General features: G+C 39.1%; 1 protein-coding gene across 2 annotated transcripts in view; it reads right to left on the reverse strand.

The window, feature by feature from the left end:
* Positions 1 to 24,585, reverse strand: part of MIPOL1 (mirror-image polydactyly 1) — a 199,332-nt gene that overhangs the window by 14,289 nt on the left and 160,458 nt on the right. For both annotated transcript variants that reach the window (XM_069783941.1, XM_069783940.1), the window contains exon 13: positions 11,421 to 11,642. In XM_069783941.1, the coding sequence (XP_069640042.1) occupies positions 11,421 to 11,642 (222 nt within the window). The remainder of the gene's footprint in view (positions 1 to 11,420; positions 11,643 to 24,585) is intronic.

A 24,585-nucleotide genomic window follows, 5' to 3' on the forward strand; every position in this document is an offset into this window, starting at 1 on the left:
CCTATATACCATCATCAAATCCCTCCACTTTACATTAAAATAATTGTTTTTTACACAGGTTTGATGTATTTCAATAGATTTGCCTTCCTGGCATAATTGATGTGATACTGCCCAAGCTAGAACAACTTTTACATCACTGAGAGATCAAGTAACAAGGGAAATGGGTTTGGATATAAAAGGAAAGCATTTAATTAAGCTCCCACTTGTGATAAATCCTTTGTAACGGGCTCAGACTGGTAGGTGAACTCCCCGCCCTTCCTGTGAAATCCAGTGGTGCCCACAGACTTCTGATTTCAGGGCAACTCACACTTAGTCATACTTCTGAAAAGTATTTCCAGAAAAAATAAGAGCAGTCGTCCCTCAGTAGTGGACTAACAAAACATCCATGGATGAAACATCCTTTCCACTTCTTAACGTTTGTAATATATTATAGACGGATGTTAGCAACACGAAGCTTGTCTATTATGATGTTGCGATAGGGTCCCCTATGCAGGGATAAAACCAGAAGAGACGCCTAACTGCTCATTTATACACAAAAAAGTGTTTTTAAAATACCAGTTGAGACTTAGCATCACAGACCAAAGTGCATTCTACACATGCGTAGTGCTCCTTAAGATACTACATAGGTTTTTTACTAAATTGTCAGCCATTTCAGGGCATTAGGGTAAAAACAAGCCTTCCCACTTCTAAGCTTCAGGAACTTCTCTCCAGTAGCTGGCAGACAGAAAGTCTCTACCTGTCTCCTGCACCATTCTAGCCAGACATGTTCACATGAGATTTTTTTCCACTGGCCTTCTGGGCCTATTTTGCTCCATGTTCCTGCCATCCAACTGGGAATGAGCTTCTCCTCCTGCTCCTGGGAGGTGAGCAAATTCCCAAGCAAGGCTGACTCAGGAGAGAAGCAGTGGACCTTCAGCTCATTTTGAGGATGGTTTTAATTCTTCTGAACTGGTGAGCTTGCAGACTCAGGCCTTGGTGGCAATTCTGCCTGGAGGTGACATGAATGGGACTGATTGTAGGAGAAAAACTTTTTAATTTCTGCTGATGAAAGCACAAAAATTTGGCTTTACATCAACAGTCACTAAATTCTTCAAAAGCATAGAGTAAAATATTTTCCTCAGTGTTTAAAATTGGAGATCTGTGAAACATCTTTTGTATTGAGTTCACCTCTTAGATATCCCTTTCGTCAGATGTAGATGTGCATCTGTTACATCCTTCATATAATTTATGATTATCTTATCCAAGACTGAGGTGATAGAAATGGATATATTATGAGGCACAGAATGAAGTGCTAAATACAGCAATTTTATTATACACATCTCCAATACCTGCAGTGTCTTCCATTCAAAGGCTGAATTCTGACACTTTCTATGAGCAAAAATTCCGTAATCTGAAGCTGAAATGATAAAATTTGGTCCAAAAGATTTATGCCTTCCAACAACTCAGTGTTTAGATCTACATCCTTATACCCACATCACATACAGCAAAAATGTAGTATAGGAAAGCTGAGCAACTTGTCAATAAAACAGCAGTGGCAATGATGGGGTTAAAGCTGGTTTTAGCTCTCATACTTACAAATACAATTGATGCTGTCTTTCTACAAAATCTTGTTAAAAAAATTAAAAGTCTTATGGGAAAACCTGGCTATTAATTAATGACTCAGTATTAGATTAGAAATACGGACTGTAATTTTTTCCTCGGAGAACTAGCCCCTGCTTCAGTAAAGGTACACTTAACTTTAAGCAGTGGAAAACTTTAAATTATTTTAAGTTTGCTTAAAATTAAATACCTTGCTGGCCTAGTCAGTTATTTCTATTTGTTGCCGTAAAGAACTGTTCCAGCAATTCTCTAAAAGATTATACGTAATTCAGAAGCTTCAGAAAGTCTGGGCTTTCTTTCTGAGCTTCTGCACATACATTTACAGTCTTCAATCTTTTGCATATGTTAAGAAACAGTATGAGTATTAACAGAAAGAACCGCAAATTTATTTTTATTCCTTCAGCCAAGCCACAAATAAATGACTCTTGCAAACAACCCAAATACTATTTAGTAACGGCAATGTAAATGCCATGGACTTATTTTATTTGGATATAAAATATTAAAGTAAATGATTATTTGCTGTAACACTCGTTTTATCATCTTGGAAAAAAAAGCAAGTCTGAGAAAAAGTTTTTTGCTGTTCCTCAAGGATCACTCAATCTGCTGTTCAAAGTTATCTAATAATTTGTCATAGAATGGTTAACTATAAGCTTACAAATACTGTGTCAGCATGCTTCTTCCTATTGGGCAAACAACTTCAAAATCTAATTTGTTTGTGTTATTGGTCTTACTAAATATTAGTTTTTGCAAGTCTGGTTTACACCATTGATGTTAACTATGCCAACATTCTGATTTTGTTCTGAAGTATTCCACAACAAGCTGATATTATACAATACAAGCCCAAGAGCTAGCTGATCCAGTTTACTGAGTATACTTAGTGTATTTTGCTACTGATAAATCAATAAAACCATGTTGTAATCTACAAACTTCCATCTCTGTGAAGCGGCTATAAGCAAACTGTAAATGAACACACAGGTCAAAAACTGGGATGCTGTGATTATGTTGACTCTGAAAACATTTGACTTTCATAGAATACATTTTACTGTTTGAGAGAACGAACTTTCAGCACTGCTTATATTTTCGTGAAAGGCTGAGATGATAAATATTCAAATGACGATAAATATTTGTGTTTATATTGTAACTACCCATACTTTAAGAAAACAATATCTGCACTGCAATCCACAATTTACAGAGGTTAAGTAAATGTAAACCATAACTACACAAAGAAAATAAATACTTGACTAAGACGGTATGCTCAGTTTTGCATTCTTCATCCACGTGAAACTCCCTGCAGTCAATGGATATTTCGGATGTGTAAGGAATGCAGGAAAGGCTTATCTGTCATTCCCTTTGGTTGGGATTTTTTGTCTTCATTCTGTTACGTACACCACTGAACGTAATCCTGGCATTGATCATAAGCCATCAGATGCTAAAGGCCTCCCTATAATTCATGACACCCAAAATATCCATGAGAAGGATATGCCTTAATCTGCTCTGGCAATATCACACATTATAACTGTCTGAGACTGTCGGTACTGATATCACAAACTGCTCTATTAAGAGCCATCTTCAAATGAAAAGGAGACTTCAGAAGCTATTATGAATCATTAGTACTACAAAGGCTCTCAGCTGCAGTAATTCTGAACATCACCAAATTTGTCGTTCAGGACTCTGGTATTGAGAATGGGATCTGCAGCTCCACAGGTGCTCTGGACCGGCACATTCCTGCTCCAGACTGCACAGAGAGCACAGCAACACCTTGGCATGGGATTTACAACAACTAGTTTAAGAAGAAGGGTGCTCCTAAACTAGCCAAATAGGTTTTGTTTGTTTGTTTGTTTGTTTTGTTTTTTTTTTTTTTAAATCTCAGCCCCTTGCTTTAAGTGTCTTGCTCCAAGCTGTCCAGAGGTCCTCAAGCTGCCCTTCTCTAAAACTAACCTGAGGCCACTTGTTTCTTTTATGATGACAAAGATAACAGCAATGCTACCACTCCTCCTTTTTAAAACAAGTATAACAAATTATTCTGACTCTCAGCTAGAGCATTCAGCCAAGCTAAGGAAAACTTGGTTTTAATCCACATCTGTCACTTCTCAGGAGAGCAGTACACTCCAGAGCTGAAGAGTCTTCTCTACTTGTCTTTCTGAAGCTATGAATTTCTACAGAAGAAACATCTGAAATGTTATTAAACAGTGATTCTGTGGGTGGTGATGGAGGGCACTCACCTGGAAAATGGGAGATGGGTGTTCTGATACTGGCTCTGTATTTATGTTCAACAGGCATTGGATAAAACTGAGAAAAGCCCTAAAGGAAAGTGTCAGAACCAGGTCTCCATTCTTGGAGGTGAGTAGCCTACTCCCTGCTCTCTGATCTGAGAAGCCTGCATGATTTTCTGCTGTGTGGTACTCCTTCAAGGCAAGGAATACAGAGCATCCAGACCAAGCCTGCATGGCTAAAACATCCCTCTGAGATACAAGAGATATGAACCAGGATCTCCTCGGATGGAGAAGGAAACTCAGCTCTATTCCGTCTCACCCCAGAGGAGTTCCCCTGCTCCCAAACAACCACTTAGAAAATGGGTGGGGGTGCACAGATGCCGAGGAAGCTTTTGAAAAAAAATGTCTGAGGTCATGCTGTTCCGCACGGATTTCAGTGCAACGAGTGTGCATCACTCTGGTTCAGCACGTGCTTCTCCATTGGGTCTCCAAGGAATCCAGGCAGAAAAGACAAAAAGTCGATTGTTTTGTATTTTTATAGTCAAAAGTTTTCTGCTTGTGCTAACCCAAGTCCTCTCCTCTTTGGTCCGGGAAGTTATTAGTATTAGTGGTACTAAGTTATCAGGCACCCCCTCTATTACAGCCTGCAAATTTTACCTGGACTGTTCAAAAATAAGGAAGTGAAGTGTCCTCCAATGAAGAGAATATAATCCAATGCAGAAAATACATTTCATTACAGCTTTGCAAAAGTGATATATTTCCTTTTGTACAGCACGAATAATACGTTAGCCTTACCAAGGGAAACAAGATCTTCCTAGTGATACAGAAATGCGGTATACCTACAACAGCCCAAAGAATATGCCACCAGTGACTGAATTTGTTCAGCTCACCTTAGATTTGAATACTAGTTCAATATTTTATTTTCTCCAGACCCAGAAAATTGATTTCACTCTAGATGTTGAATTTCTCTGAGGCTGCACATAACCTCACTGGCTTACTCAATTCTTTTATTGCAACAAACAGGTATCTCTACAAGACTTTTTAATTCATCATTTCACCATGCATATTAGTGCAGTCTGAGGGGAATTTGCCTGAGAGGAGTCACTGGCGTTAGTGCAGAATTCCAAGTATTTAAATAAATTCTGACCCTACTATGTACTGCATTCGGTTAGATCACACATGACTTTCTTCACACATTTCAATTACTCTTAATTCCTCACTGAATTCCTAAAGCAGACTACTTCCAAGCCTATTGCCCCTAAATCCAATAAATTCACACTGCCTGTTATTGCTACTCTAGTTAACAGTAATATTTTTGTATATGATATGATGTGATTGTTACTAGATTTTGTGTTTCAGACTTTCTCATGTTCCTATTCATGTCTTGCATGCCAAAGAAATTTTGCATCAGCTCTGCTGCACTCTACAGAATTCTTTGGGGTATGTGGTAGTTTTGCGTGTCTGGGAATCTTCCATCTGGCTAGTGTGGGTTTCCTAAACACCATAAAACCCCGCCCGTGGAGATTGTGTATCTCTTATGGGCCCCATGGAGCTTATAATCTGCTTTTAATCATTGCATGAGGCAGACAACACAGCCCTCATCAAGCAGTTTTTTCCATGTTTAATCTTCTTTAATAACTTTTGATCCAGTTCTGAACATCCAGAACTATTGCTAATTTTCATTGGTATCTTAGACTGCAACAAGAGTCATCCTCCTCAGCTCCCCATTTCCTTCCATACAATCTCTCATAACCATTCACTTCTGTGGCTTGCTATAGCAAGTAAAAGATCCTTAGCACTTTGCCCTCACTTGTTCATCTTTTGAATGTACCCACCAGCATCTGTTTCTCAGTAAACTACAGGTCATATCCTTAACTGGGACAAATGAATGCAACTCAGCGCGACAGAACTCAGTGTGACTGAGCTAAGTCGATTTGCTGTAACTAAGAAACTAGCTCTACATCTACATTTTTCAACAAGTCACCAGAACTTACTTTCCATTTCAAAATACCAGCACCAATTAAATTATTCCCTATATGATATTAAAAGATTACCAACTATTCAATCCCAGCAGAACTTCACAGCGGCAGGCAGCACAGTGGTTTTCATTAAAAGCAAAATCACTTTTGACATCTACTAAATTATTTACTGACACAAATCAGTGAAACTATTAATATCTATGAAGCTGTACTCCTAGCCTCCAGTAGTTGATCTGACATTCAGCAGAATACAGTTTTGAAAGTAAAAAAACCAAAACAGTCTAGTTTAATACGGAAGTCTGAACATCTAAATGTAACATCTTAACAAAGTAAGAAATCAAATGATATTTATTGTTTTGAAAGATGAAAATTAAAGGAACGTATCTCTCAAATTTAAAATAAAGCCAAGTGAGTTCTCTAACATTTGGTGGTTCCTCCAAAACAAATAGCTTTAAGTCCCGGTGAATGTACAACTTGTTTCTTTTGTGCAGTGCTTCTGCCTGCAATTTCTAATTAACTAGCTCCATTCTTATCTACAACGAGTGACTGAACGCATATAAGCTACAATGTATACTTCAACTAAATATCTGTAGGTGTGATTTTAAAAGGGAGATAACTAGTTAACAACATTTGCATGTTGCAAAGAGGCTAAATTAGTATAATAATTCAGAAATCTTGCTTTTAGCCTGTTCCCTGCATAGCTGTGCTGTACTGAATACAATCTGCACACTAAAGATATCATGTTTGCAGTTAAAAATCTCCAGAGACTTTAGACCCATACATAAAGATACTAATTTCACTCTTTTCTGAGACACTGACCTGTATCCTCATTTAAAAATGAACACCACATCTTTATGTTATTAAATCTTTGTTTTGATCTATTAGTATTCGCCCAAGTGCCATTTTATACAAGCCCGCACTGAATAGGCAAGGCTGGAGGTAACCATCTGCAGCTTTAGAGTCTGCGTTTGAATTGATGAAAAGAGCTTTGTGTTTTCATTGCCAAGTTTGATTCTTCCAGTCATTAGACATTCCCCTCAGATCGCATCAATGAAGCAGACTCTCTTACACCCATGTGTTAAATTCTCTTCTCCTCATGGTTTCCTTTGCCAGCTATACTCCAGAAGGACTACTGGGTCTTAGCCACATTCTTCCCACAGCTGTGTTAAAAAAGAGCATCAGAGCGTCTTCCCAAAATCCATATGTGTATCTGGTCAGTCCCCTGTCGGAGGGTCACCTCACATTGTGGTGTGATTATTCAAATATTCATTCTTGTTCTTGAACTGCACTGCTCAGATCATTCTGGGAAAGATTAGACCCTCCAGCCAGCACTGGAGAACGTCTTGGACGTTGATGTGAAACACACACAGCTCCCGTACTCGGAAGGCAGATTAGTTTTACTTGCACAAGAGGGGCACTCTAACAACCTAATAAATGCTTGCTTCTTATTTCTTTCCATTTTTTTGTATTCTTTTCAACTATGTCAAATGCTGGTAAGAACTGTTTGCTTTTGCTGTGTCATCGATTGACTTATTTATCAGCATCAGCTAAGAAACTAAGTGAACAACTACAAAAGCAGAGAAAGCATGTTCAGAAACGCTGCAGGGAAATCCAGGAGTACCCAAAAAAAGGGTGTGTTCCAGTAACAATGAAAGTTAGGTGGCCAAAAAAATCACACCTTAAGAGGTAAAGCAAACGGTATTAAGGGTAGTATTTCTTCTACGAGCGATAGTAATTTCCTTTGATAAAACTATCTGCTTATTCAGAAGATTGCTTAGTTTTCTTATGTATTCAATCCACTGAAATATTTTATGCAAATCTGTAACTCTCCTGACTTCCTTCTTAATAGAAATAAACCCCAAATCGAGAGAAAAGGTCTCTTTAATAAACAGTTAAGGACAAATGAAGTAATAATTTCTGTTTTAGATTTGCTTTGTTCATAGTCAGAACTACCTTGACAAAGTGCACAAGCAGCATGTTTCTCACCATTTATGCTTATTTTCATACCTGTATATTTTAGCATTGCACCACTACGTATTGGATTTGTGTTTACTTTTAGAGGATTACATAGAAATTCTACACGTGCACCCTCTGCTGCCACCTTATACAGCTATGTAAGTGTGCAAGCGGGACTGCTCACATGCAGAGCGCTACACTTTACTGAGCTAGAATCATTAATTTGTGAGAAAAAATAGAAGCCCTCAACAGACAAACTGCATTAAAATTCACTCCAGCTGCAAAGCTGTTGCAGAAAAACAGAACATTTCCTGGAAAAAACACATCAAAAGTGGCCTCAACCTCTACTGATAATTGGCTAATATTGATCTGGTATTACATTATAACCTCCTCTGATCTCCGTGACATCAGTAGCCACTCCTCAATCCCAGAGGTTCCAGCAGGAAGGACAGTTTTAAAATGTCTTGCTTCCTCTGCTGGCAGAGGCATTAATTAATTCACAGGCTTTTCCAGCCACCTTCTCCAGGTCAGCCCCATTTCCCCGCTGGGGCTGCACCAGCTGGCTCCTGGCTTCTCTGGCAGGACAAACTTGCAGGGGGCCTGTGGCACTGTGCCAACACTCCTGGTGAATTCTGCACCGCTGTCCTAATTCTTTGTTTGTAACCATGAATTAGAAACATTAATTAAATATAGAAAACCATAGTCATAGCTGTTCTACAGAGTATAGGCTAAAAATATTAAGTATCGCACAGATCTTCATAATTTCCGATTGAATAAGTAGGTACTGCATATGTATGCGCATACGTGTATTTATTTACATACGCCACAGTTAAAATGTGTATTTGCTTTATAAACTAGAAAAGTGCTCTCTTAGAAGTCTAATGTGTGTCTTGTTAATGTTTCAAAATCAAAATAGATTCAAACAAATGCTGCTAAATCTGTGTGGTCACTCTCCGAACATCATTTTCTCTTGCACACCACCACCCCAGCTAGGATGGCGAATCACCTTCACAGGCAAGAGCACACAGTTGCAATTTATTACTCACACTGCAGAGAGTCAAAGTGAGATGTTCACCCTACTTCAGTACAAACAGAATTTTACTATATCCAAGTTCACGATAAGCAGATTCCAACATATGCCCCTTCTGGTTCACAGCTGCTGTTTCATGTGGGATAGGATCCAGAAATTTTTTAGATGCTTTGTGTCCTGACGGAAAACACAGGACCACTATTCTGACTTGGATTTCACGTTTAGAAAGCAACAATTGCAGGTGGGTACACAAATGGCTGACATGATGGCAATGCTGTGAAGAAATTACATCTCTATTTCAAGCTCTGCATATGATGCCGAATGCAAACACTGATGTTTTTAAGAATATTAAAAAATTCTTTAGTGTTGCCAGAGAACAGATTAGCAAAGGCATAGTAAACGCCAGTAAATTACACGGTACGAAGATACAAAGTCCATCCTTTTTCAACATTATTTTAACTATTTTAATTATGTCCTTTCTTAATGAAGCTCATAATTATTTTCCTCTTCTGATTTTAAACTGTTGCTACATTATTCAGATATTTTACTGAATAATACTGAGAAACAACTTTATATAGCTGCCAAAAATACTTCCCTCATATGTCAGAATTCAATTTTACCTAAGCATTTAAAAGAAGTCAAGAAAACAGATGGTTTAGAACCCTATTTAGGCTACGAATCGTAGTGTCACATTTTAAATTACAACAAGCATCCTCTTAAGACAGTGCTAATAATTAATACTACTGTAATTAATACCAAGAAGCCTTTCAGTTGACAGGTTTATAAATTGTCAGTTCCTTTTTGAAATGTGGAACATCCTACATCTTTGAAATAAAAAACTAAGCTAACAAATGAGTTCCTGCCTAATTGCCAAACACTGATTTGTATGAAGCAGTTGAGGTTACAAAGAAATTGGGAATTCTCAGCCTGGTTTCCCTGCTGATGAGTACGAACTGTCTGTGTAGCTCTCCCAGAGGTGTCAGAGGAATCTCTATAGTGTCACACAAGGGTTCTTAGCTCAAAGTAAACACACTTTCCACAAACTCAGCTGCTTAATCTGTTTGCAGGTTGAATTATAAGATGGGGGTGGATGACTCCGGGTGCTGGGAAGACGCACAGAGCATTTCCACAGTTTCTTGGTAAAAAGGGCATGCTATTGTCGTCAAAAGACTTCACCCAATTGTTTAATTTTGCTATAGGCTCAGTGGTCTGATCTTAGCAATAATGAAAACTAACCTGACCAAAATTTTCCCAAGTAGTCGAGCATCTTAAATTGTGTAAATTCTTTTCACTATAGCAGTGCATCACCACCACTTTAATTCAGGTTGTGGCTGCACTTCTACACTAGCCATCCTGGTTACATGGGATTAAACAAGACTGTTTCACTAAAAAAAACACCCCAAACCAAAAAACAACCTTCACTCAAATATCTATGGTTAGTAAATGTCTATAAATAAAATGCAATGAAATAACAACTTTAAACAATGTGCAGAAAGGTTTAACCAATATTCTCTTTATCAAGCTGTAATTATTTTTGGTAGGTTTATTTTTATCAAGTATGCACCTGCTGAAGTTTCAAATATATTGTAGTGTTCAGAATAAAGATTTGAATGATTCTCAAACAACCACTGGAGGTTTTAAAGAGATGACTGAAAATATGTATTTTCATATATATGTCTATCTTAACTATATTTTATGTAGTTACAAATAAATTAAAAATATAAAAATATAATTTGTCTTTTTAATAGGAGAACTCAGTATGTATTTTTTTAACCAGGAAGAACTCTTGTTAGGTCCTCGCAATATATTATAAGCCAATTTCTGGCTACTCTGGAAATATGCTGCAGACATTGAAGTTGAAGGCAAACATGGGAAGACGGGAAAATTTGCATCAGTTCAGCATCGACCACCTTGGAAGGGCGAGAGAGGGGTATTTTGCAGCTGATGAATGTAATGCAGAGATGAGAAGTGCCAGACTGTGAAGAGGCTCTGCCTACACGTTTGCCTACGTCCCAGCAATCAGACTTTCAAAGGCTTATGTGCTAGTAATAACAAACATGACAATAAGGACTTCAGTAGAGATGAACTTCAGGTTTTGGAGTTCAGTAACCTTTTAACAGGGAATCTTATGATGGGAAAGAGAATACAATCCCCGTTCACTGACTCAGAGACTTCCTGTTGGTTTCAGTGAGATTTCGAAGCCACCCCTAAACAACCCCACCAGCATTTACCACGGCATGAAACCTGCTAGATGTGTAACAGACCAAAAATGAGAACCTTAATATTCTAACGTGCAATTATAAAAGCAAATATTCTGTTGCCATAGGATTGCCATGGGGTAAAAAGACAGTGAAAACCATTCACAGGAGATGGAAACGCTTTCTCTGTGCCTTGCACATGTAGAAAGCAGTTTCCATAACAGTAATGACAGGCACACTGACTTGTGTAATACTATAAAACTGTTAACGTGATCGGCTTCACACTGAGTAGGTAATGAGCTGAACGGCAGACAAAGAAGGAATTGTTTTAAAGGACTTTTTCTGAGTACCGCCACACTTTCAGTCATTGACAAAATACCAAAAGAAACATAATTTCATTTGGTTTTCAACTGCACTTTTTCTGGAAAGAAGGCAAGTGACTTACTTCTGAACTTTTTCATTGGCCTCCTGTGAAGCCTCCAGGGCTTTCTGGAGCTTCAGCTCTGTGTCCTTTTGCTCTGACCGAGCTTGCTGCAGCTGAGCTGCCAGATCTTCAATCTGGCGATAGGTAAGGGTCACAACACCCTCCCTGCCTTGCAGTCCACCTTCAGAAGCATGGTTAAGCTCGTCCTTCAGACTCATTCCTTCAGACAAAGATTTGTATAAGCTGGGAAAACAAAATCATATGTGTTATTGAGTTTCAGTCTAAGGCTGAGCTGCAAGAACACTACACTCAGTTTAATTAATATTTTTAATATTACCATATACGGATCCACACGCACTAATACCAAAACAAGTTTTATTTCAAAAGTGACAGAGAACAAAAAGAACATCCTGTTTCCACAAGGCTCTTTTCTAGAAGTATGTAACAACTACCAGAATTTTAAAAAGTCAAAACACTATTCAACAAAAACTGAAAAGGCAGTATTTTTCAGCTGTAGCATCTTCCTGATCACCTTTGAGCTGCAGCAAAGAGTTGTTAGTGTGATTTACATGAAGTTGAATTAATCAGTGTAAGTTACTGACGTCTTATTAACTCGTGTTACACAGGACTCTCTTTTAGCAAGCAGATTCACCAACTACAGGGGGTTTATTTGCAAAATTGCAGATTTTTCAATATAATGAAAGGAATAAAAATGCTACAATGCAAAAATTAAAATAATTAAAGCAGCAGGATTACTTAGAAATATGGATGATTTCCACGTTAACCAATTCTAAAGGTCTTTTGTCAATATTTTTGTGAGAGGAAACTTAAAATATTACTTGATGCTGCTTTAAATAAGCTAGTAACACCTGTATAAGAATATACTGCGCCTTAAATAGCCTCTCTACAGTAGACAGGGATAGGCAACCTAGTGTCCTCAAGCATAATTTCTTGCAAGGTCCTCTCTGACCCACTGTTTTGGTTTCACTCAGGCAAAAAGTAGACATGTTTACCATCTATTTCACACTGAAGTGCCATGAATGTATATCCAACCCATTCAGTTTTATACGTGTTTTTCAAGTATATTCATAGAGATACCAAATCATAGAGCTCAAAAATAATACTCTTTCATTGTACAAACCAGAATACAATACTACATGCTTTGTATTTGTGTGCCAGAAAGTTCTGAACAAATCAAAGGGAGATCAGAAATTAAAAATGAATATGAATAGGGTCTTAAGGCAATAGATTCATGAAGCTAAAAGAAATAAATACGCCTGGATCAACTAACAATAGCTATGGATAATAAGCAAAAAGAAGGATATTAGACAGACAGGTTGCCTACAAATAATGAGAAGAAATTGGAAAAAGGAGAATAAAGATGATGGTGCATCAAGTGAAAAATTCTCAATGAAGTCTGTTGACTGTGGAATTATTTCCCAAGGAATCAGTAGGTAGCCAGCTGCTTGAGTTATTAAAGTGCAGTGGTAGAAATCACATTAATAGCTGATTACTAGGGGAGGAGCCTGCACCAGTAAGCTCTCCATGGAATTATGATTGCTTCCCATCTCTTCATGGCCATAATTCATTGGTGAATTCTACACCAGTGGAAAATGACACTGGTAGTAGAAGAAATTAATGGAAGAGATTTATAACAAAAGTGATGGCAACAGGATATCATAGTGTGCAGTGTTTTTAAATAAATAATTGAAGTAATCTCAAAACAACTTCATGAGTATCAGAAGCTGTTCATCCAATTGATGAACAGGACTCGAGACCATCCCTCTGACTGATGACCATGCAAATATCAAACCTTATTTCAGTGTGGATTTCTAGTAGCAGTGCGCACTGATTACAATACTCAAGACGCAGTCTGCATGACAGCTGCTAGCATGCAATAGCATATTTTCTTCCTTTCCAGTTTATTAAGGTGTTTGTATGGAAAACACCCTTTGTTCCAACAGCCCATAGAGGAAAATCATATACAAACTAAAATATAATATACATGGACAAGCAAAATGTGGATGAACTAACAGAAATCCAGGAACTAAAAGGTCAGAGAGCTGATATGTCATTACGCCTACTACCTGCAGTTGTCTGAAAATAATGTGAAGAACCTTTTCAATTAAATGAAGACATATCGAAAATATAAATATTTATAAAGGGACATTAAAATCCCTAGAACAGACTCCTTAAAAATAAAATTACTTTAACAGTTGCACATAAAATTTACTGACTGAAGTTCCACTATGGTCCAGCATTGATCACCATGGAAAAATACAAAGGTATGCAAATAATGCTGAAAGCAGGTTACCGAAATACCACTGCTGCCTGCTTCTTAAACACCTAGCAAGATTAAAAGAAAAAAAAAAGACAGATGAGAAGCTAAACTGTTCAGTGACTATATGGGTCCCTGATTAAAAAAAAAAAAGAGGATAGCCTAAATATTTGAACTTGTTTACACCAGCTGAGAGGTTTTTTTGCAGAACATATGAAAAATACAGTCATTTACTTAGATTCTAAAATACTGGCCCTGTGTGGTGACTACGAGGCTTCTTCTCAAAGACTGGCCACGAACAATACAGTATGCAATACACTATCACATGTTTTAACTCATAATGATTGCATCTGAGTGATCAATAGATTCTGACACATATATATTTTGTAGCCAGTGTGATTCCTCCAGATAAAGGCACTGTGGCTGATAGATCTTTTAAATTTTTTTTTTCAAAAGCATGCAATTGCCAGATTTCCATCAATATGTGCTTTGCTAAAATACTTTTATTTAGTCCCTTTTGATACTTACTAATTTGAAATTCCTTCATTAATGTCCCGAAAATTATTTCTTCAAAGAATATTGATGCTATAAATAAAAAATAAATGGGAGTTCTAGGCCTGAAGAATGGGTCACAGAAGCATTCAGACAGTTCCTTGATTTAAGTAATTCACGTGTTCTTTACAGTAAGCCTTTTGCTTTACTATGGCAGCACGGTCCCTTTCTTGCTCCAGCTTGGGTCTGAGAGCTTCAAGGGCCCAACTTAACTGTGTCCAGGCAGAAGAAAAAGTCACATACATGTCACTTATGCAGCTCCTGCAGATAGCAAAAGGTTTCCTCAGCCCTCAAAGTCAGAGTGGCTTCAAGCCTGCTAAAAAATTTCACCAGTTGTAACTGCTCCCAGAAGGACTTGACTTTGGCTGAAAATCAACTGCATGAAGTGCTGCTCTTATAACACTTCTCTCCTTGCCAGGCATACTTTCGCTGCAAGGTGGGAAATGATTTTCCACCTGAAGCAACTACTGAACAACACAGAGAAACCTTCCACCTAAAGAAAGAAAAAAAACCCAGCAAAAAACAAACATTCCCTATCCGTCCTCTCCTTCCTCCACCACCCCAGTGATAAACATAGCCAATGTTCCCAAAGGCATGTAGGTCTGACCTTGTTTTTCACCACAAATTTTTCTGACACTCAAGTTCTGGAGACCTCTCAGACCTCAGCCTGCGCTCAGGATGGCTTTGAAGAGGGTCCCTTCATACCGCCGAGTGCGCTCAAGGGCCAGGCAGCACTGGTACCTTGAAAATACTACCTCAAAGGGTCTCTTAGGAAACACTGCAATAAGACGATATTAAAAAAATCCCCATAAGACCTAGAAGGACTTTGCTGTTTTGCTCTAAAGTGGAGGATATAAAATGGTCAAGTTTGCACTACATGTGAGTCAGGAGCCTGACAGCTGGTAGACTGGTAACTAGATAGCATTGCCCTACCAAAGACAAATATTTTACTAGCCTTCCTTCATCTGCAATTACACGAGTTAAGAGGACGGTGTTTTCTCTTCAGTACAACCACCCAAACACCTCTCACTAATTTAACCGAAGGCAGCAGCTGTGTTAGACTGTGGCACACAGGCCACAGAACACGTTACAACAGTAGTGCGTGTTGTGCGTAATGCACAGTATGTCCTTTGCACTGCCACAGTCCATCACAGAGTGTCGCTCTCTCGTGTGGTGTGTACCCACGTGTTCTTAGTCTAGGATGAGCTGAGGCATCCTCTTTCTTTTCTAGCCTCTCACCAAATCCAATGATAAGCACTCATTGAACAGAGCCCACCACTGATTTTCTTCTCTGTGGTGGTTGGTGATATAACCTCAGGATTTTACAGGATAACGTATTGACAGATTAGCACTGATCATGCATGTCCATACCATCCAAACTCAATTACATGTGAATAGTGAGCAATGGGTTGAGTTTCAGCCTTCTCTCCTGAAACAATCTAAAGAAACCTGCGACCTGTATAAGGGTCCAGACAGTCTGGACACTAGATGATTCAAGCACAGGTTCATGATCTACGGTGAAAGCTTGAAATGACTAACATGCACCTTAGAACTTTGTTTTTTCAACAAACACTTTTTTCCTCCTTGGGCTTCCGTCTCCTAGTCTTTAAAAAAGAGCAATCACAATACTACCTTTGCAAGGTGCTCTGACCTTTGCTACTGAAAACAGACCCATCATTGTTGAAAGAGCTAAGTTAGATGCAGCACGGTCTGAATTTAGGACAAAACTAAACCCAGACAGTCTTCTGATGATGCCAAGCAACAAACATTTTCTTTTGGGCCTCATTTTCACTCTCCAGCACCACTGCAGTACCCACACCATTCCCCTGTGACTAGCTTGGGAGAGGTAGTAAGGACATGGGGCATATAATTTAATCATCTGAGCCTTTCTTGAAGTTGAAGGACTGCTGAGACGTGCTCTCAACCAGAAATAATCGGAAATCATATGTCCATTACAAACCCATCATTTATGGAGTTGCACAGTAATCAAATGTCTCCAGTTCACTTTATGCAGCCACTGGGCAAATCGTTCAGATAGCACAGCCTCACATGACAGCGATACACACACAACATCCAGCACCACTGATCAATCCTCACATTCACCACATGATGAAATGGTCCGGGACCCCCATAAAATAGTTTCTGGATTAATAAAGTTTGGTTGAAACAGAGCAAAACATACATGATACCGATGAGTAGAAGGAAGCGTTTTTGAGATTTTTGCAGCTGTGGTACTATCCTCTTCAGCTAGATCCACAGACCCACAGTTAATAGCTTGTAGCTAAGAAATCCACCTGAATTTCCTGAGCACATGATGCACCTAGAGCTGGGGTCTCTGCTATCTCTAATTGATTAATTAGAGTCTGCAAGATGATAATTTAGCATTAGCTTTTTTCGCACATACATCAACTCTCAGATATAGTGCATCTGAGTTTACGGAAGAGACTACTGTAGATTTTATGCTTTAATCCTGAATATTACTTGATACATGTTAACATTAATGACACATCTTCACGGTTCCACAATGTACCTGCGTTAATTGCAAGACACAGATTCACAGGCTCTCAAACTTCTTCCACAAATGTTTTCAGTACAACAGCAACTATTGTGGATACTCTTCACAGTTTTACTAGACTACATGTTATTCCCAGAACCAAGGTTGCTGTAAAATGTTCCTGTCATGTTTTGACAGAGAACTGGCTGTGTTAGCATATTCTAACCTAAGCATTCACAGAGTACAACTATCCAGCCCTGAAGGTTTGCTTCTAACTAAGTAAAATTAATCTGAAATTTTAAAAGAAATTTATTTTGTAGGGTACTTTATCATACTAGGAGTTACAAGAAAGAATTTTGCTATCTTCTATCTGTTCTTTATTGCCAATTCATAGGATTTGGCCATTCTTCAATATTTGCCAATGGCTTTAGTTAACAAAATAACTTTAACTTAGTATTTGTAATACTGCAGTTATTCCCTACAGTAATAGATTGTTTAGGTTACACTGCAAATACAGAGGGAACCTTATCTATTAATCGAAGACAGAACTGGCATCAAGTCATCAAGAGTGACCTCAGTATTTGAATACAAAGGGTATTTAAGATGATGCCAGCAACTCCACGTTTTACCATGTATCACAAAACCCTGGTCACTTTCCCCGGGAAGCGCGAGCATCGTCGCAGGGGCAGAGCAGATCCTGGCTCCGCCATGGGCAGCAGGCAGGCAGGAGGGGCACGGCCGGCTCAAGGACAAGAGGTATTTTCACCTTCCCGGTCCCCGGGCTGAACCGGCAGCCCCTGCGCCTCTCCGCCAGCTGCTGGAGGCCACTCGCTTGACACGGATCACTGAAGGGGTGTGTACGTGGGTGGTGTAGAGCCAGTGACTCTGGCTGCGGCCCAGCAGGGAAATTGCCGATGTCAGGGATTTGCAGAAACACAATCTTAGTGGAAGAGAGACGGAGGATCTTGTCCTAAAGGTCATAGCGGCTTATTTTTTATACGTCTGGTTGGGTGCTAAAGTAATAGAGCTGGTGGTATACCAACGAACAGAGGTAGAAAACAGATGCAGCATGTATTACCTTTTTCCTTTTTTTGATGATCCTTGCCAAAAGCTTCATTCTGAACACTGTCTCTTACATGGAAACCAGGGTATTATGGCATAAATGAACATCAGGCCTTTTGAGCAGGCATTTCAGAATCAGCTCCTACAGCTCCACACACCTACCTGGTGTGGTCTGCCTGGTCTGGACTGCAACCCCTTCAGCTCCCATGGACTTGACAGTACCCGGTAAATTGCTGGCTTGAACCCTTACTCTCCAAAATGCCACCCATGGAAATCTTCCTTGATGACAAAGAATGTGCACAATCGAGAGTCAGGCATTTCTGCTAGGATTTTTAAATGACATCTCCTGTCACCCTAGTCTGAATTTAGATTTGCCTGCATAACTAACAAAATCTAATAGAGATGTCTTTGTTGGAAATTATGCATGAAGTTAAGGTTAATTTGGTTTGTGCCTTTAGTTTCCTTTGCAGCTTCTTACTGGTAAGGATAATGGCTTCTGACTTCCATTTTACATGGGTGACCTACACATAGACAATTTCATTTGAAATGAACAAAATCCTTCTGCAAAAAGTAGTAATACTAGCGAATCACTTCTTGCATTACATCAACCGCAGCAATTCAGATGAAACAAATAAGAATCCTGACCCTCAAAACTGAAACAGTCAGTGAAGTGTCCACTCAGTGCAAAGGGGTACTTTGTATATACATCCATATATACATCTATATAAAAGAAATCTGATGATAGTACTCATATATATCATAACGCAGGCATCAGAATCACCTGAAAAGAAGCTCAATGTAATGACTATGTGCTGTTGACTTTTATTCTTGTCTCCAGGGAATAATGTTTACTTTGCTTTAAAATTTATATGAGTCATTTTGTTATGTGCCTTTTTTTAATTAGTCTGAAGGAAACAGTCATTTGAGAAAGACAGCGGAAATCAATTCTGATTCGATACTGATAGCTACTGTGCGATGTAAACTGTGTGTTCTTTCTAATTAAATGTAAACATGTGCAGTTCTAAAGTCCAGCAGTGATGACAACAACTACTAGAAAGGATTGCTTAAGCCCTGGTCAACTGATTCTTGTGAACCTTTTGTTCATACCGTAGGTGAGCTTGTGCAATCTGTCGCAGGGTGAACGCCAGTTGTAACTGACTTTATTTTAGGTCATCTTCAGAGAAAAGACTTGACAAGAATGTGGAGCGCTCTGTAATACCTCCAGTTACCCATTAACTATGTCCTCCTGATAGCTAATCAATAGCATTGCATGGAGCCAAACACACTGCACTGAACTGCCCCTCTTCCAAAAGCCAAGTCTTGGTAAATATTTAATGGCAGTAAAGGTGTTTTGACTCTTATCAATCTGATATGTTAAAGAACTCTTGAAAGAAACTTTATCTTGCTTCTCTCTGCATAAATAATTTGTTCAGTTACAATTTTAGTCCTATGCAAAAGCATTTAATTTAATGATCTAATGCTTTTAAGTCAAGGCTTTGGTCAGAGAAAATGTAGTTTCAATCTGCATGTCACAAAATAAAGAAAAATCAAAGTTTATTTCCTTGATAAAATGCCAACTAGAAATATACATCAAGGAACCCAGCCCTTTATACTGTAGTAGTAAATACTGTGCCAGACTTGCTCAAAACCTGTTATACAAGTGCACATTCGAGATTTTCTTACAAGGCTTCAGTTTCTGTAAAATTCTTAGCTCTCACATCAAGACGGTGTAGGATTTTTAGCCTCTTTTCACCACGGAAAAAAATGCCTCTAAAATAGTTACACTAAGATCCAGAGACTTTTTGTTCCCATACAATGAATATTCCCATCTTCAAGTCGGTATATTCTCAGCTAATGAGTTTTATTAAGCATTTTTCCATTTTTTTTATTTTTCTGTGCAAAGCAGCTTATCTAGATCACTAAACAGAGAAACACGTTTATCCTGATCCTTTAACATCTAGTGCGTATACTCCTCTGCTACAGCCAGGTAGGATCCAAATGTCTCCTTAGAGACTTAGGTAGGCTTATTCCATCCCTCTGTGCCAATGTCACAGGATGGAGGATGGAGGAGTCTCCTGACCTCCTCCCCCAGCACAGTATTCCAGCCTTCTCTGCATGATCCAATTTCACTATGAGCCTAAGTATTTTGAAGAAACTGATTCAGCAGTGGATCCAAGCTTTTTCTTGGAAAATAATCTGGGAATAAGAATTGATAGTGTTTCAGTTTCCAAAATGTGAATCACCATAAATGTTTTCCCAGAAGTATAAGCATCATTTTTTTTCCCCAGTGTTTAAATGGCCTCTTTAGTGCTCTTGATGCCATTCAATATATTTCAAAAATAAAGATCATGGGAATAATTCCCAAACACTGGCAGAGATAAACTGAACAGCCTGGAGTTTTCAAATCGCTTGTAATTGGCTCTGATGAAAACGGTGTTAATTAAAATCTTAAAGACATATAAATGAATCAAGCAGTAAAGCACATGGCACCATTCGGCAATGACCGGTTGAAGAAAGCCTGTTACTAATAACCTCAGAAAATATCTTGTACTTAATACAATGTTATCTTTATAAATCAGACATGATCGTGAACTTTATGGTTGTCCTGATTTGCTATTGTGATCACTTGGCTTAACTCCCCACTGAACCAGAAAAGCAAGAGACAAAGCTGTCTTGGACCTAGGGCTGGAAGCCAGCCCTGCCTTCCAGCATGGCCAGGAACATCCAGCTGAGTAGATGGAAGAGAAGAGTCTCTCCAGGAGAAGGCAATTAAAAGAAATAGAAAGAATGGAAACGTGTTTCAAAGATGGAATAACGAAATACATATGGAATTTGAGAGAGGGATGATCTCATGGATGAGCTGAGTAGCCCTAAAGCTAGAAACCCTCAGTGTGAGTGACCTGGGAAGGGGAACCACACAGGCCTCTGCCCTCTTGCCATTACTTTCTTGCTGAATGATTCAGCTGGTTAAAAATCTTTGAATGACTTTAAAAAAAACAACCAACCTTTTTTTTATGTGAGGATACTTCCCCCCCTGCCCCAGGAAAATAAAACAGAGTATTTGAACAGTTTTGTCTGATCTTTCTCAAAAGTGTTACTGAAAAGTATTGAGCAACTCTGACAAAAAGCAAACAAGGTGTCCTGTGCTCCCAGCAGATACCCAGCTGTGGTCACCAGTGTGCCAAGAAGTGAGGTACACTGATGAACTCTAGATGAGTGTGCCTAGCACATGCTTTCCCCACTTCTTGGTACTGTGCACACCAACACGTGCTACACTGCAATGGCTGGTGAGTCACTAGGAGGGCTGCATGTGCTGCAGTCTGAAAACCTTCCTCCAGATGCCCGTAATGTCTACTTTAAACCTATCATGGCTTCTCCCATACAAAAATGCAGTTGGTTTGGGGATTGCTATGCAGGTACACACTTAGCAAGTCACCTCCGGAAAGCCACTTAAATGACACAATGGCAACGTATTGCTACTCAGTAAGCCATGTCTTACCTAGCTGCTGCTGCCAAACCCTTATTCATATAAATCATACAGCTCCTTGGACAGTTAAGCGCTATGAAACAAGGCAGTTAAAATGATGGCTTAAATGATAAAGGGAACGCCTGGGAAATTTAATATAGGGGAAGTCTGCTTCCCTATTGTACCAATGCTTACTGAAGCAACTGGGCAGACTTGTCTGGGCCATTCTCCTTAACGCAAAACAAGGACGCAAGGGGAATGATTTAGTGGATTGGGGATCAGAGCTCTGTCTTGAATTCCCTCTTCTATTTCACGTCTTCTGTGTGGTACTGAGCAAGTCACAACATGCAAACCTCAGCCTGCCATGCTGAAACTGGGAGTAAAGTGCCTTTCCCTCGCTTTTTGTCTTCTTTAAATTCTAAGCTTTGGGGGCCCAGGATTGCTTCTTATTACCTACATGTGCCGCATCTGGAAACCTGAGGCCCTGACCTTGGTTCAGGTCTCAGTGCAGATTCTTATTCATGGAAAGACGCAAAAGAGCTAATTAACAGCATGCGTGTGTTGGCAATCCACATCAGCCTGGTTAACCTCAGCAGACAGATGCAGGTTTGGGACCTTTTTAGAAAAAACACAACAGTTTCTCACAAGGAGGCAGTTTCAGCCACCATTGCCAGCATGGGGCATAGGTAGCGACAGCAGCCTCCTGTGCTTTGTTGAGCTGCCATGACCACCAAGATCCCTGTTACCTGAGAAGATGTTCTTGGCTTCTCCCAGGCAAAAGGGGCCATCAGATGGATACAGCCCACCGACTGGAAGCCGAATCACACACCTCTTGAAAAGTGAGAGATTAGACAGGTGGCTGCCAGAGAAAAATCAGTGAAGAGAAAGCTCCAAAGTGTAGGGGTTGAAAGGGGCTGCAAACGGATGCTGAATTGATTTCTGTATCCTAAAACTTCTAAATCAGCTTCCCTCACCTCTCTCCTTCTTTACCCTCATGAGTTTTGACCATTGGGATACTGAAAGAAAATCTGTAAAAGAATAATATAGTTGTCCACTTTAATTTAGCTTGGGTGAAGAGGAAAACAACATTTTTAACTTTATGAAGCAGGAGTTCACAAGAAAAACCACAGCTTTTTCTTTTTGCCAGCATATCATTTCTCCATAACCAGCAGGTAAAAGTGAAATACTGTAGCAGGAAATGTATCGGTTGCACTGAACCAAAGAATTAATTATTTTCTCAGGACCTGACAAGGAAACTGAAGGAGTATGAAAGCTCTTGTGAAATCTAGCCAACACTGAATTCAACACTGTTCAATTCCTTATTTATTTTTTGAACAGGACAAGATAATTATTGGTATGAATAATGCCTACTGTGCTTAGACACATTCAACAGATACACTCTCCTCTGATAGGAGCAGTAACGTTGCTCAAGAGGGAGAACCAAATTCCCACATCACGATAGTCCTCATGCTACTGTCACAACTGTAGAAGTATAATAATATATGACTCTTTTGGTAAAGACAGTGGGGAAGAAGATCTAAATGGAAGAGTAAGTATTTCTGTATCTCCACCAAAGACCTTGGGATGGAAGTCCTTTTTACAGAATATGATTTAAACAAACAGAATGTGATGTTATATGAGCCTGGATAACATTAAGAAGCTGCCTAGCTCAGGAGCAAAAGAAAGATAAATCAGGTAATGTGAACCTTGTTACCCATCCTTCTTCCCACTCCTTTGGGTGAGGGACAAATTTGCAGCACTTCTCCTTCCTCTCTGGTGAAAGTTCCTCCCAGTTCAATCTCCTTTAATGGTAGTAGAAATCATTAGTGCATTTCCCATTGAGGACCAGGAGAAAGCCTAGTAAAAGAATGCCTTGCATTTATTTGCGTCAAGAAGCTAAAGGTTGTGGCCATCAGTAGGTGCTTACACTGTTCTGGGTGTCTGGTACAACGAAATACTTCCTGGAAATCTTACTGCTTCCTTCTGATCGCTGGGAGCGGAACACCAGAAGAGAAAGAATGCAAGAAAATAGTGCTTTATACATCCAAAAAGAGGGGCAAGAAGATAAAGTTCCTTCAAGAGTAAAAAGAAACAATAAAAATCTCGATGTTTGAAATTTTGGCCTTAACCTTGCTTACCTCAGTGACCATGGGATAGGTATGACACAAATCCTTCAGGGTAAATTTTGAATGCGATGTAGTTTTTACTTTAATGAGATATGTAAGATCAGAACCTATGAATCAAGCCTATGATATGCCCCTAAGTTATTTTTTCACGGACAGCGGGTGAGCGGATGTCATTCCTCTGTTTAATCAGGAGTTAAAGCGCGTACAGTAATTCCTTATTTTCACAATATTCCTTCTGACAAAGATAACAACCATAAGAATGGCTCCCAGCTGGCTAAACCTGACCTACAGGTTTTGTTAATAAAAAAATGCATGACTTAATTAATGAAACGGATCTATTAAGACTGTCCCCCAATCTACCACAGTGGCCCCACCTACAGCTGAACTTCACATGACCTATCTTATGCAAAAAGAATTGTAATAACTTGCACTGGAAGCTGTTATAGAGGAAAGGTTGCTATGAAGAAAAAATATGACTCAGAAACGCATATAATGCCCCTAGAGGAGAAAGCTTAGTATTTTCACTTTTACTTAATGTTTTCTTTTACAGTGAATAATTGAAACGATTTTGCTAAACTGCGTAAAATTATTTCATCAACAGTAATTACATTTGATCTATTAGCACCTGATACTATCTATTGTCTAAATTGCTTGCATTCAATCCATGAGTAATGTCAACAGTATTAACGTCCATTATGGAAGCATTACTTGAGTAAAAATCATTTTTAAGTGTTTGACATTCTTGTAACCTTCCTCCAGCATAATGTTCAAAAGAAGTATCATTATACCAACATCTCCTTGGATTTTTTTAAAGGCATGTCTTTACTTAAGTCTGCAAACTCAGGGTCTTTGAACTCACAAACAATCTACCTGTTTTGTTCTGGCAAGTATACATCTGTAGCAATCTACTCATTTTACATTCTTCTCTGTTCCCATCTAGCTGTCCCACACTAAATGGCTATCCAAACTCACCTCCAGCAACTTTGGCAGGCTCAACACCTCCTTCACTAAACCAGGTTTTTCCCCCCAGTCATAAAAGCTGCACTGTTACAAACAGAAAGAAGGAACTCTGCAACATTTCTACAATGAAATTATATATATATATTCATTAATTTGACCAAAACCCACCCCAAACAACCCCTCGCCCGAACTAATACAACAACTGGACTCACCTACCTGGAAAGCAGATACTGCTTTTCTCTCTTGCA

Source organism: Haliaeetus albicilla, chromosome 5, assembly GCF_947461875.1.
Source record: "Haliaeetus albicilla chromosome 5, bHalAlb1.1, whole genome shotgun sequence".
NCBI lineage: Eukaryota > Metazoa > Chordata > Aves > Accipitriformes > Accipitridae > Haliaeetus > Haliaeetus albicilla.